The sequence below is a fragment of the Hetaerina americana genome, unplaced genomic scaffold (assembly GCF_022747635.1).
Source record: "Hetaerina americana unplaced genomic scaffold, ioHetAmer1.1.p SCAF_23, whole genome shotgun sequence".
Classification (NCBI taxonomy): domain Eukaryota; kingdom Metazoa; phylum Arthropoda; class Insecta; order Odonata; family Calopterygidae; genus Hetaerina; species Hetaerina americana.
This window is the reverse complement of record NW_027286797.1, coordinates 5,698,203-5,713,193: the sequence shown is the minus strand read 5'-3', so window position 1 is coordinate 5,713,193 and position 14,991 is coordinate 5,698,203. Positions and strand designations below refer to the sequence as shown.

Here is a 14,991-nt window from a genome sequence, read left to right as displayed (position 1 = left end):
ATTTTATTTTAAAAAAAATAGCATTTACCATTATTTCATTGGAAAAAGGACCCACCCTTTTTAGTCGTCTTTTCATGAACAGTTTGTGGTTGAAGAATGGAAGTTTGTTACCCTTTGAAGTGCCTTTTTAAATCAAAGCGTGTTTTCTGCAAGCATTTTAAATGTACGTTTTCACTGTTTTAAGTCTCCAAAGACGGAGAGAGACGCATGAGAGTTGGCGATGCTGTTTCATCCACTCGCAAATCCGCGTTTTGAATACAAACCGATCCCTTGCCATTATGCACCGTGGGGGTCCAATCTCCGCGTTTATGCAACCAACATGAATTATCTGCGAATTGATTAAATAGGCATATTTTTAACTTTTACCAAAAATGCTCAATGTAACGGAGCATAAAGGGAATTCGCCCATTCATCCAGTCGTCTGTGCACACATCACGATTTCTTTATATATTTCGTAGCGTAAAATATTTGCAAAAGGATTTTCTTCAACATTTCTAAGCTCCCGAAATTGGATTCCGAAAGGTCCACAAAATATGCATGCCGATGACCCACTCGTTGGACGCGAGTCGTTTTCAGGCGAGGAATATTTTAAGTTCGAAACGAAGTCATTGGAGGCAAAATGTGGTAAATTCAGTGAATGGCGAAGCAATTCGAATTTACATTCTCAAACTTTCGCCATCAAAGCTGCGCAGATAAAACCCGCGCATTGTCTTGATCACATAGCATATTTTCTTAAATTCTGAAATTTCGGGGGCTTTGATGGAAGAAAATGTTGTGACTAAATACCGTACTTACAATATTTTGTTTGAAAAATGAGGACTCTTCATTTGTTAACTCAACTTTAGCAATAACCATACAAAATACTCTCTATTTATCGTTTTTCCTTTCTGCTAGTAATTTCATTCAGATGATTCCGCATGTTTCCCAAAAATCGTAAGCCGTCATCTTGTCGGTCGATTTCACCGTCTTCGACAACTTTGGATCCGAATCACCTATAGATACCCTCTGTTGCGACCGTTTATTTGTCGCTCGAGTGTAAGATTATATTCATGAATCTTCCATGGTTATGAATCCACGCAAAAACTCATCAGAAAACTCCAAACAAGCTTTTCGAGTCCACCGTACGATATGCGTTTTGACCACGGATCGAACACGGCACCCTACATGCCGTGATTTTTTTCACATCCAATTTTTCGTGCAACATTAAAAGCACTGTATCTGCCTGTGACCTCTTTTATTTTGTGAACTTTGTTTAGTCGATCAATCAAAATCATATCGTTAATTTTGCCAATTATTTTGGTGGAAATCGTTTGCACTGGACGTCCCAAATGGTGTTCATAATTTGTGAGTGTTGGCCACGTTTAAACTCACTCACCCAATTTTAAACTGTAACAAACGCAGGAGAAGATGTACCAAAAACTTCAACCAAATCGGCTCTGATCCACATTGGTGTTCACCCTTTTAAATAGAAGTGTTTAATCACCGTACGAGGCTCTTTTTTCGATTTTTTCTGAACAAAAAAAAGTCTGTCGCTTCTATCGGCAATGGAAATGAAACCACGTAATGGATATCCAGCTGAAACCCTAATAGCATCCTAATGGGTGATGAGGCTAATTAAAAGCAAACCTTTTCCGAAACAATGAGCCCTAACTCTTAGATTTTCTAAGCACTCATTAAAGTAACCACGTATTATAATGCTCGTGATACAATGGTTAGCTCATTAATGACTTTAAAACAATGTTAATTAGTGAGTTTCTCTTCCAGCAGTTCTTGAAATCCAACGTGAAGTGATGCTTGCAGAGTTACACGTTAAATCCAAAATACGCAAATTAAAAGGACATGGAACCTGGTTAAATTGCAAAACGAGTAAAATTTAGACATTTCACTGTATGTAATACTTTGTCACTAAGTTAATCCAGTGTTCGTTTTTCGGTGTGTGTCGATAAACGGACGGTAATTTGTTTTCGATGCAGTGGGCTCTGCCGCTTCAGTGTGTGTATTAAACAAGTCATTTCTTGTTTATCACTTTTTTGCAATATATTTACCGGGAATTTAAAAAATATATGGAAATATGTGATACTCTTTTCACGTCTAAACAATAGTGACAAAAGAAACACCACCACAAATGATGGCCAAGTTCTGCGCGCGCCACGCGAGGCAATCGTAGCGATGTAAAATGTAGCCATAGCCGTTCAACTCACTCCATCAGTCACGTGGTTCAACAATTTATTAAGAGCATCATCCCGATCAGTCAATCAGTGGAAGTCAGTCCTTCAGTCAGCAAATCAGTGGAAATTGATTCCTGCCTTTGCAAATCACTAAGTGAAAGTGCCTAGGGCCTGAGGGCACCAATAATCAGCTTTGGGGGCGATTGCGAGAGCCAGACATGCCGAGATACATACTCGTTGGTGAGATTCACCGTTTAAATTTCCTTGTATTAAGATTTTGACTATGACGCCACACCTCCTAAAATAAATTACAGAATATCGATAATTCCTATGAAATTATTTAACCTGGCGGACGATTTGAGGAATTTTGGCAATCTCACGGTACGCCATGCTCATAATCTCGGGTTGGGACAAGGAATGCTACCAGCATTGGAAATACCGCCAGACCCGCAACGGCTTATCGTGCACCATTGGCCTCTAGTCCAGAGCACGAGGCGAGGGAGGAAGCATCCCCCGGCTGCACGAGCGCCATCCCCGACGTGACCATCGCGCCGGGCCGTTGTCGCATGCGGGTCACTCAAGTTCACCCGTGTTGCTGCACGGCGCATCCAAGGCATTTGGTCTAATGCACGCAATTGCCTCAATGGAGCTGCCGACGTGGACGGCTCCTGCGGCGCAGAAGGGTTTCTCCTTTGTCACACCACCGAGATGATTAGCCACGACCTTCTCGGCCACGCACTAATATGGCCTCGTTAGCGCCACCACGCCCGCAGTGGCGCCGCCGATCGCCCGCGGCCATTTGCACACTTAAAGAGGCGGGCGCCTCCGGTGCATTCGCGTCTGGCACGGGAGGAGTCCCGGAGGGGCGGGGGATGGGGAAACACGTCCGCCCGCCGCTGAGGCTTCGAGTGCGGCCCACGGAGGAAAGAGACTCTTCCTCTCCCGACGAAGGATTGAAACACTCAGTGTACGGCATGCCGCATTGACGGATCGAGCGAAAGTATTCTAAGAAGATGCTTCACCCACTGTCTGGGCTAGAGCAACTAACGGCTGTCATCGTGCTTCCCCGAAGGCACGAGCTCTCACATGTACCGAGTACTTCCAGTATGATTTCATAAGACACCGATTACGAGTTGTTTGATTGTCTACAGATTATAGTAGGTAGCTTTTGGCAGTCGTTGAAACTGCCGCGCACGTATGTGGACTTCAACTCATTTATGGTGATTGCGAACCCTTTTTTTCATAATCCATTGCCTTCTTTGGTTACTCACTGCCAGTAGCCTCCATCGTATAATCCAAAGTGATTTTATTTTCTTTGATTCCCTCTTACTTAAATCTTATTCTTTTCATGGGCGCCAGGATCCGAAAACATCTGCTCATCTTCATCTACGTATCACGCTCCGTTCGAATTTTTTTAGCAAATTAATCCATTCCTGTACTGTGCATCACGTTTATTTTTTTCCCTAAATTTTCAATTGACAAAGCAAGAGACGCTCGACATATTCTACGAATAATGAAGCGTTTAAATATATGGTCGGTGATCGTCTAAGGTAATGTAGACCATAAAATCATCTTCAAAACATTAGCTAGAAACGGCTTATTAGGTGCAGCTAGCAACTGTCCCAGAGATTTGTTTGACTTATAGTTCTCAGTCAATCAGAGTACCGTCTTTACTTTGCTCCATAAATGGAATTTCTGAGTCTTGGTGACCCAAGTGTTTTTCCTTAAACGTCGATATTAGGTCCTTCGCTCTTTTTCTTGGGCACACATGACCTTCCTTCGTTCATTAGCTCTGGCGACCAAAGAATTTATGCGTACGACGCAAACAGCCGAATATATGTGGAAAAAATTAAGAAAATATTTAGGTTGTGCTTAAGCATGAAATTGACTCAATGCTTTCCAGTTTTACCGCCAAACATTTAATAGTCAACAAAATAATGCAAATCTACTCCTTTTTACCCATTTCAAAAGAGGATATTGTCTAGCCCTCTGCTGAAAATTCATCATAAAAATCGTACTGATAAGTTTACTGTTATTATGACAAGGTTTACTGTTATGAAGTTTCTGTGGGTTCATATAGATGAATGTTTGGACTGGGAATCCCATATTGAACCGAGTTCTCTCTAAAGTTGCTTCTGCTCGTAATCTTCTGAGAACAGGGTTGTCCATCACAACTCAGAAAGCTGCCATAATATGCAGTCGAGTTATATTTTCTCTAGATTCAAATGCAGTACTGTAGCCTTATGTCACTTGGCGAAAATGTCACATTTATTAAATAAAACTATTAAAACAAGTAGGCGTGAACCACACTTTAAAAGGTTTGTGTTTGACCAATAACTTGTATTTATACGTTTACTCTGTTTTACATGTAAAACAAAATAGTGTTTGAAAGTGAATATACAAAGTTATGGCATTCGGGAAAGTCACTATAGAAAAGTTCCTCACAACTGGAAAATATTCTCAAAATGTCCAAGTTATGCAGGATCTAAATATCTATACATTTTCCGAGGAAAGTAAAAAATGCTTCACCGTTTTCCACAGTCAAAGAAAAATTATGGAATTACGTCAATGTAAGCTACTTTTACCCTGTTAAAGAATTCTTAGCCATTTATTTCATGCCAAGAGTGTAAAAGGCAATACTGTTCTGACATATCTTGTACTTGGTATACTTAGTCCTAGAATTAATGAAAAAAAATAGCCGTTCATTAAAGATTTAACATCGGCTGATGAATAATTATTTTTCAATTAGCTTATGATAAGCAGTATCGTTGAAATAAGAATGTTTTGCACCTGCGCAATATCATGCTGGTAACATAAAATATATTGTAACACATAAAATGTATTGTGAAATACAAATTGTAAGAGTATGAAAGTTAAATTTAACATGTAAGTGCAAAATTCAGGAGAAAATTTAGCAAATCCATGACCGCTACGTCCGATTTCATTTCCACCTCCAACTCTTCCACGTATTTATTCTCTGTGTAAGTAAAAAAGCAGGGGTTATGACGGAAAATTTTGGATACTTCAGTGTTCATGATCGCCCATACTTTTTTTCCGTCTCTACTCGCTCCCTGACTTACAGTGTTTTGTGAATCGAGGATACTATATATTTTCGTCAAGTCGATCATCCCACTAATTCACTCATGGAAGCATTCATAATATCCTGAACCACATATGTATTAGAAATTGTGCCTGTTAAGAAAAATTGAGATGCAAATGTAAACGCAAATCTGACTATAAATCTGACTAAAATAGAAGAGCATGAAATTTAGTTTCATTTATTTTACTTCAGCATATGGGTATTATTGGTGTTGCTGCCATTGCTGCTATTATCCTATCAGATTGGAATATATGATAATGGGTACTATTAGCAGAAAATCACTTGTACGAAAGTTTACTCAAATTTTTTTGTATATTCTGAATATATATTCACATACACGACTCTTAAAGAGTGTAATCATCATTCTCCCTGACCGAGAATCGAACCGAGATACCTTAATACTGGAGTAACAGTTGTTGCACCCCACATTATTCGAATAGGTAGAGTCGAATCAATTTCCTAATAAAGAAAAATATTTAAAAGCTTTTGGTAAGTGATTCAGTTGGGGCGAATTGAATGAGAAATATCTCCCACCATCAAAATACGCTGCATATCTGGTGATTAGCAGCAGTTACACCAAAAGATATGGATGGCGCAGGTCTACAGGTTCGGTTCGGCATTTGGTTTCACAGCTCTGGGTGGGAGTAAAGTTTGCGGCATTGGCCGCAGTTCTCCATGTCAGATGTGGGGGTAGGCTGAAAACCACCGAATTCACCCTAGAAGATGCAACCTTCCATTTCTAACCATAATATGACGGAAGCGTCCTCGCATTTGATATCCCGGAGGCCCTGAATCGGATCCCTCGGTTGAGAGTGCTGGGAGGGGAGAATTTGTGGGAAATGAAATCCTTTGATCGAAATGGCTTGAGTTTTCGTGTGCCGGACATTTAAGGAATATGGGAAATCAAGTGGGCTTGCACGGAGGACTTTTGGTCACAGAATGATATTACTCATGAGACGTCCTGAAGAAGGAGTAGAGGAGAAGGCGTTATATCGAGAGGGGCCTGTTGGTACTGAAGAAGCAGAAAGTACAGAAAGAGTAATGTTTAAGGTATGCATGCATGCCCATGTCCAGTATACGGCAAGCGGGAATATAGGTGACCTGTTAAAAACGGGAAGATACCCTCAGCCTAACACACATCATAGCATGCGATTGGAAAGCAGTGGTTGGGGAGAGCGAATAGGGAGGCGGCGTAGGAGGGTAGGGTTGGGAAAGAAAATGTCAAATGAGAAAGGCTAGTGGATTTGTACGATATGGTGGTGACGAATGCAGTCTTAGAGTAACGCCGAAGTAGAAGATACGCATGGGTGACGCTGGTGGACTTGGCGAGTGTCTAAATCATCCTCATTCTTGTCGGGCAAAGTTACAGGAACGAAGTGGAACGATTTTGGGGCTTTCCCGTTGTGACCGCAACCGATAAGCCGTGGGGGGAACACTAAAATACAAAAATCTTAAGTTGGTGAAACACGAATTACAATTTAAAGATGAAAACTCTCGAGTAACATCGGGCGATAATAATGCACCGCGGCAGTTAATGGAAAACTGAGGATAGGAAAAGAAACGAGATCATTGGGAGGAAAATGGAATAATCTGAAGAGTAGAAAAACAAAAGTAGGAGGAGAGCAAGATGATTGGTACAACGTATGAAAAGATAGCGAAGGCGCTAAGAGAGGTTGAAGTAATGAAATTGCAGTAATTAAGAGAAAATCTAGGAAACTATTCGAGAGTCTTAGAAGCATGATTTGAAAGCTGCTGGGAACGAAACCTTTATGAATGGAAACATGGAAGCAGCATGCACATTAATGAAGAGCTCCTTTGGAGAAACCCAAACAAATTTTCACATCAGGTATGCGAATGGCTGTGTGCTAAAAGGCGAAGGGACCAATAGACCAGAATCAATAATGCCAGTGGGTGAAACTGAAGACATTAGGTATCACTGATACAGTGGATTATATGTAAATGGGTAAGCCTTGGAGTTAATTACAAATAAAACTAAATTAATTGTGTATGGATGAGAGATTTCAAGAAAATAAATTAGAACCAGGGGAATTTTTCTCCCGCCTTGAAAGTAGAACAGCATGGAATGGAAAGAGCTTGACGTTTATAAAGAGGACATAACTTGATGCTAGGTAGATGAGTGGTTAATATTTAACTCGAAGAAGGTAGGTTTAAAGGGGAGGAAGCAGAGGGTGGAAGTATTATTGTGGAGTTTGGCACACTATGACTCTGAGAATTGAATAATCAGATAATTAGTACAGATTCGACCCTCAAAACTTGGTATTGGGGACTGTTGCTGGGAATGAAATGGACTGATAATGTACAAAATGGAGGATCATTCAGAATAGTTGCGGAGGGAAATAGAATAGCGTGCCCGAAAAGGAAAAGCGTGAGATGCATTGGGCATATTTTGAATGAGTGGAGTTGTGAGAAACATGGAAAAGGGGTAATGGAAGGTAAGGATTCACGAGATAAACAAATCGATATGCAGGCAAAGCGTGGATGGATGGCAAATAGAAGAACCGGCAGGATGATGAAAATTAGAAAGGGGAGAATGAAGGGGAGCAGTCAAACTAATCTTCGGATTGTAATACTAATGCTTCACGAATAGCGCAAACAATTTTCAAACTCCGGGGAAAATCAAATGGGAGAAACGGAATGGACAAAAGCATTTTGAGTCGGGGGGCCTGATTCAGCGTTTCAGTCAATTACTTTTCACGAAATCATGGAATCAATATTTCCCGCCGTGAGGGTGGCATGTAGCGTACACAGAGTCGCAGTGAAAACGAATCGGTTTCGGAGTAGACTACCCTCGGCTGAAAACATGTATACACTGAAAAGATGACAGTGTATGGAACTGGCGTTCGGTATCGAATTATGAGGGAATTAGTTGAATTTCTTGAGGTTTGTCATGGATGAAAAATAGATGCCGATTCGTTGAAAGATTGTGTATTTGTGTTCGGGCATAGAACAAACACTCTCTCGTGAATGACCCATGATTACCATTAAACATGAGCAGGGATGATTAGCTATGATTATTATCAATTAATCTAAGCGTATCATACTGATCCATTATATGTTCCCTACATTATTCGTGTATACATCCGTGACATTCGTCTGTGGTGGATACAATTAATTGAAGCCATAGGTTATTGATCATTAAACACCTAATAATATTATGTAAGATATCATCATGGTAAAATGAAATACACCCATCTTTCGTACGGTATTTAAGTGCTCTTCATAATTCTATGGTCTCAAGGCTTGTTTCTGTGGACAATTTCCATCATTAAGAAGGTGTTCGTAGCATGAATGGAAGCTTTGATCTAGAGTGGCCCCTTAAATTTAAACAGAGGAGTGTACTCGTAAATGGCTCAGCTTATTAAAATGCGGTAAAAATCTGGTTAAAAAAGTTCTGTTGATGTATTGAGAAGTTAGAATAATATCTTGGAATGTGAAAGTTGGATTTCTCATGGGACATAAGTGCCCCACGAGTGAAAATTGCACCATTCGAGTGAAAAGTTTACCTTTTGCGATAAATCGCTCTAGTTATATCTCAATTTTCCACGGGTTCCCCGGCGTCCCTCGCGGTTTCTTCCGAAGTACCCATTAAAACGTGCGCACCAGGCAGTGGGCAGCGCCGTGGCGGGCGAGGGCGCGCTGTCAAAGGGAGCCTGCACCAATTATGGCTGGATGGCTTTGAGGTGTGTTCAAACAACAGCAAATAAATCTTTATTGCCATATTCACACGACTTTAGACATGATGTAAAGCAATGGCTTATCCTGCCTGTATATTTCTGTCGATAAATGTATAAAATGGCCCAATAGTTAATTTTCAACCTCAATGATGGAATGGCACCTGGAAATAACGGTTCTTCCAAACCTCTCTCATTGCTAGTGGGTTACTTTTTCTATGCATGCATAAGCTTTACAGAACATTAAGCATCGTTATTTGTCACGTGCAAAGTTGGCAGCTCATCTCGTCCATCCCGGTGCACCTCGGCGTCTAAGGAGTTGCCGGTCGAAAACACTTCGAGATAATTCCAGGGTTTCAAAGGAATCGATACCATACTTCGCGATGAGAATTTTCTTGGCATCAAACACCTCTCTCCGAAACGTCAGAAGATATTTGAGAGGATCCGGGAAACCCTGAGAACCTTGTTTTTTTTGTGAAAACTTTTTTCCCGCTTACTTAACTCAGAAAGACAGTGAAGCTTGGAAAATCAACGGCACACAGTTTTGAAAAGTCACCGACTTTTTCCCATCTAGTTCTTAGGAGAACTGCTCGCACCAAGGCCACTGAAGCCCTTCATTTACACAGGGGCTAGGAAAATCTTCAGTTGGTCCTTACCCATCCAATTTTGGGCAGTACATTGCGTTGCTCATCCACTGTGCCTCATCGAGAATTTCAATTCAGTGACGATCATAAAGCACCGGTAGAGTTTCTCTGTGATGTTCCGCATTTCACCTCCTCGAAATTGATCTCTCATATTTTCACACTTATCGCAGATCTTGTTATGAATTTGGTCATCTTTCGGAAAGCGAACACAGCCGATCGCGAACACAGCGAAATCACCGGGCACAGGCGTGCTGTGCCCGGTGATTTGAAACTTCTGACTAGAGCAATGCGCCCGAGGTCACCAATGCAACGACGCTGGCCAGCTGGTCACAAGATGCTGCACTGCGGTGGATATGCCTTGTGTGTCAGATGGTCCTCCGTTCGCTGCACCCCCCACCCGCACCTCTCCTGCCGCAGCTGGCCGGCGGCGCCACCCTCCATGGCACCCGGACGCGCCCTTCAATACCTACTAATTTCCGCCGAAACGGTAGAAATATGTTAGGGACAAAACTAGACTGAATTCCACGGAGAAAGCAATTGTAATCAGAAAAATGACATTTTCAGTCTCACTGCACAAAAATACCGGTATAGCCCTGTTTTTACTTCCCGTGAATTCACCAACTACAGAGCTTGTACGAGTATTTGATACTTTGAGTTAGTTTTCTCTACGTTATAACTTGAGGGAAACCTTTTCGCGGGCAGTATCGAATTCAACGAAACAGTTACTTAAGAAAGAGCAACAGACATTACTCTCATGCTAACAATACCACTTATGAGGCCAAATTAATGCTTTTTAATGTAATAAAAAATCTTAAATAAGTTGAATCAATCTTCCGTATTTTTCTATTTTAATGCGATATTCGTATGATTTGTTTTTTTTTCGTGGTGCGTTTGCAATTGTAGCGTCTACTGCAGGTGCACTTAATTAATTCCGCAAGTTCCTGATGGGTAAAAGCAGTGGGGTGAATGAATAATTATCGCGGGGAGGTTAAATGAACAAGGAACCCCTGGGTCCGTGCGGCGATAACGTAGACGGGAGTGAATGCCGGCAAAGCCATCGCCACAAGCGGGGCAAGGTATCGAGGTAGGTTGGGCGGTATGGGGAAGGGGGCTGGAGCTTCTGGCTGGTGTGCTTCTCCGCAGACATCGCCGGGATTGGGTGGTGTGCTTGGGATGAAATCTCGAGGAAGTAGCGACCCTCGAGCACATGGCCGTCTAATTAACTGCTACAATTTTTCTTCCTTTTTTGCACGTTTACCAAATGCTCTGTGGCGACCATGCCACAAAAGTGAAAATTCTATTTGAATAATTTCCTTGATTGTTGAAACTATGATGCTATCTCAGAGGGATATTCTCGGAAATCTTTATGACCGCTTAAATTACTGCCAATCATTGTCTGTCGGAGATTGGTCGCTTTCAACATAAAGTGGAAGAATTCGTCGTCGAATCGCCATTTCATCGAATCGAGAGGCAGGCTTCGGAGCGGGGAGCGAGTGATCCTGTCTGTGATCAGCTGATCTGCGAGGAGTCACTCTCTTCACTTATCTCTGTTCCACCGAGAGGAGCGAGGCTCGAGAGAGAGAGAGAGAGAGAGAGAGAGAGACAGACAGAGAGCCAGCGACAACCTCCGCGTCCGGCCCCCATCCGGTGAATCGTACATAGAGCACGCGCTCCCAAGCGTCAGTGCGCGTGGATTTGCTGCTCCTCCCGTATTTGCACTGTCGTGCTCTTAATCGATCACCTATTGTATTCTCGCTCATTTTTTGCATTTTCATTGCTTAGTTTTATCCGTATTTTATAAATAGCATTGAAATTCAACGTATCCGCGTTGTGTACCACATTATTTGTCATGAAGCTATCACGTCACCAAGATCACGGCTCTAAAATATCCAGAAAACTCCCCTTAATGGAAGATCTCCGATTTGCAATCAGTTTGGTATTACATATTCCACAAAAGATTATTAGCCATTAATAAGGTTTTTACAGAAAAAAAACTTTAGTGTCTGAATAATAATAATCTCGTTATGAAACTTATGAATGCGCTGGGCAACACCCCAGGAAAAAGTTGAAAACCCGCTTATTTTCTTCCCCGGAATGTAGAACGTAATTCGATTTGTCAATGGTTTGAAGCTTTTTAACTTTCTACAATATTTAATGATTGGAGCAGACAAAATGGGAAATTAGAGTGTCACCTCGCGTGCAAGTTCGAGTTACCAGGGTGGCATTTTATCTCTTATCTAAGATGCTGAATAACATGCACGCTTAGTGATTTCCTCTCTTTCTTTTAGAAACTCAATTTGTGAGGCTGGGAAAGATGCTGCTAAGGCTGGCCTGGAGTGCAAATCGGCGCCCGGTCTTGGAGGAGAATATCAGAAGGTGAGTGTGTCCAAACTGAAGACCGTCGTGGTTTGAATATGTTGCGTTACCATATCGCTAAATGCTTCTCGATTTATTTTCAGTATTGCTGTGAAGCCTGCAAATTAGGACTAATATCTGGATCAATGGCAATGGAATGCCAATTCAAGGCTTTTGCATTTGGTCCACCATGGGATTTACCCTACGCCAGCTGCTGTCTCGAAACTGCACCCACGACGCCTGCGGCCCCTACTACTCCACCAGGTGCCCCTCTGGCTGGCCCGGACAACTCAAAAGGCAACAAAGGACCTCAGTCTACCTCCAGGCCCCTTGGTAAAGGACACATCAAACTATTCTAGAGATCATTGCGCGAATGGCCGACTGGCGATTGGATCTAAGTAAAGTTCCTGTTTATAGTTGGCTTTCTGCCGTATCACAAGAATGAGATTGAGGAACATCTACTCATTCGAATCGAATACACGGACACGCTAAAATCTTATACCGGCCACGCGATTGTTTGGGTAAATTGCAGTTTCTGGATAGAAAAAAGTCACGGGGTCTGGATATAATAAGTCAAGTACAGTAAAAAGTCATTCATAGATGCTGCAGGAAAGACCTTGCGTTTAATAAGCTGACGAAGGGAAAAATTACAACCGGAGTCCATTTCTTTGTTTACAAAGCTTCATAAAAATACTAGCTGACCCGGCGAACTTCGTTCCGCCAAACAATCAATGAACAATTTAGTTATAACATTTATAAATCAAGAACGGCTGTACCGATTTTAATTATATTCGACTTGTTGTAATAATATAAGAAAAAAATTCAATAAAACTACAAAAATGAGTATTACAATGGCTTGTCAGAAAGACATTTTCATATATACATTCTGGTTTATTCTCCTGAGTCAAGCATATTCAGATATCCAAAAAATTATATTTGTTTATCAGGTGCAAAATAAATAAAGCGGATGGTTTACCAACACGTGAACATGACATATGTAATTGACCATGAGGAGAAATGGCTTTTCTAGATTCAGACCACAAACACTCAACGAATTGCCTTGTGATTTGTTAATCGTCCCTTTTTCATCATTGGATTTTCCTTTGAGTAAAGTAGCGTGAATTACATTGATCATCAGTTTTTATCACCTTCCATTGCATAGTTTTGGTTGGTTTATATTTCGAGGCATCATGACCACCAAGACAATCTTCAGCTGTAAATTGAGCACTGGTCAGCCTGGAAAAATCAAGGAGTTTAAAAATTTAAATGGATGCTTGGTCACTTTTAATTCGCTTGTTACAAATTTAGTATTTTGAATGAATGCAGTGTACCAACGATTTGATTCTGAATTATGAATATCAATGCAAAAATTGCAGTGTAAAAATCACTCGCCTTGATCAAGGTGACTTCGTTAAAAGTTACTGTTGCGGCATCTCCCGCAGTTTCTTTCGAATCTGAATTATGAAGCTTAAGTTATCTACATATTTGTTCTTAGCCACCAAAATTGCTCGCTCACTCAATCATTTGTGATTTTTGTAATGATGTTCTGGAACACTTTGTTGATGAGCTCATCTTTCGAAACGAAATTGCAAAAATTCCGAGGAAATGAAATCAATCCGCTCGATTTGTCGGCTGGGACACGGCCATTACCGATAGTCAACAATTGCTTGGAGAAATCATCAGCAGACGGATCGTTCAGCAATGCAACTCTCATGTCTGTTGTCAGTTGAAGTTTCTTCACATAGCGCCACAGATTTCATGATTTTAGACGAGCGTTAATTTCATTGGCAGCAGTCGATGTTGGCATGAATGTCAGTGTTTGGCCGAAATCGCCAGAGGGTAAAAATCATTGCGCCACCAAAGCGTCTCGAGTCATTGCGCAGATCTTTCAATGTCCGGTCAAGTGCTTCCAATGCGCGATTGTGCGCCATCGTGCATTCGTCCCATATGATTTTAGATGCTACTGAAGTTTTGGCCATTGCGGACTGTTTTTGAATGTTACACGTCACTTGTTCAGAATTTTGTAGGTTTAATAGCAACTTTCCGCTGAATGAGCCGTACAGCATCCATCCAACAGTGTGGCCGCTATGCCAGAAGACGCAACTGCTACCATTATGTCCGATCTTGCAAGAAGAGTGTTCATAGGCAATGATATGACGAATGTCTTCCCAGGTCCACCAGGGGTATCCACGAAAAATAAACCACCATTTCCATCATCAATTTCCTTCATTAATGTATCATATACTTCCTTCTGTTGGGGGTTCAGCAGGGGTACACTCGTTTGAGCTGATTATGTTCCGAAGCCTAATTGCATTATGGGTTTGTTGGGAAAGGTTAGATCTTCTGCGTCGCGGAATAATAATATGAAGCAAACAAATTGACCGGTAACCTAAATCTTTGCTTGTTGTCTATAATTTGTTTACAGACACTGTAGTGACGTGACAATTCGAGCTGGGCTTAGCTCGAATTATCTCGAGTTGAATTCTCAACAATTCTCTCAATGTTTTTAATTTGGTTACCAAGCTCAGTCATTAAATTGCTTAAAACAAAACAAATCATTGATACGATATTTCGATACGATGCTTTTACGATATTTCAATAGCTATTCTGGGCTGAGACGAATAAAAAAAACAAATATCATTGAAATCGGTACATCCATTCTAACTTCACTAATAAACTGCCGCTCATGATGTAACACATGTCTTCAATCAACTGTAAAGCCTGGTTATGCATCTCCTCATTTTCTTTAACATCAAGATTTCTTGAACTTTCACGAATTCGATGTAAAATGTCTTCTGACAGGTCACTTAGATTGGATGGGAAGCATGTCGACTGGATGATAGCAAATAATGAGCGTATCCGACTTGGAGATGCAGAAATAGTTGCTTCAGCCATTGCTAAGTCCCAAATGACGGGAAGCGCGTCACCTTTCTTCCGACGTTAAAATTTCTTCTATGAAGCGATGCGATACGATATTTTACGATACGACATTACGATATGATAATTTTACGATATTTTAATGGTTATTCTAC

General features: G+C 41.2%; 1 protein-coding gene across 1 annotated transcript in view; it reads left to right on the top strand.

The window, feature by feature from the left end:
- LOC139689413 (fibulin-1-like) overlaps window positions 1–14,991 on the top strand; it is a 100,170-nt gene that overhangs the window by 36,881 nt on the left and 48,298 nt on the right. The window contains exons 3-4 of the mRNA XM_071586516.1: window positions 11,893–11,980; window positions 12,064–12,292. Of these exons, the coding sequence (XP_071442617.1) occupies window positions 11,893–11,980; window positions 12,064–12,292 (317 nt within the window). The remainder of the gene's footprint in view (window positions 1–11,892; window positions 11,981–12,063; window positions 12,293–14,991) is intronic.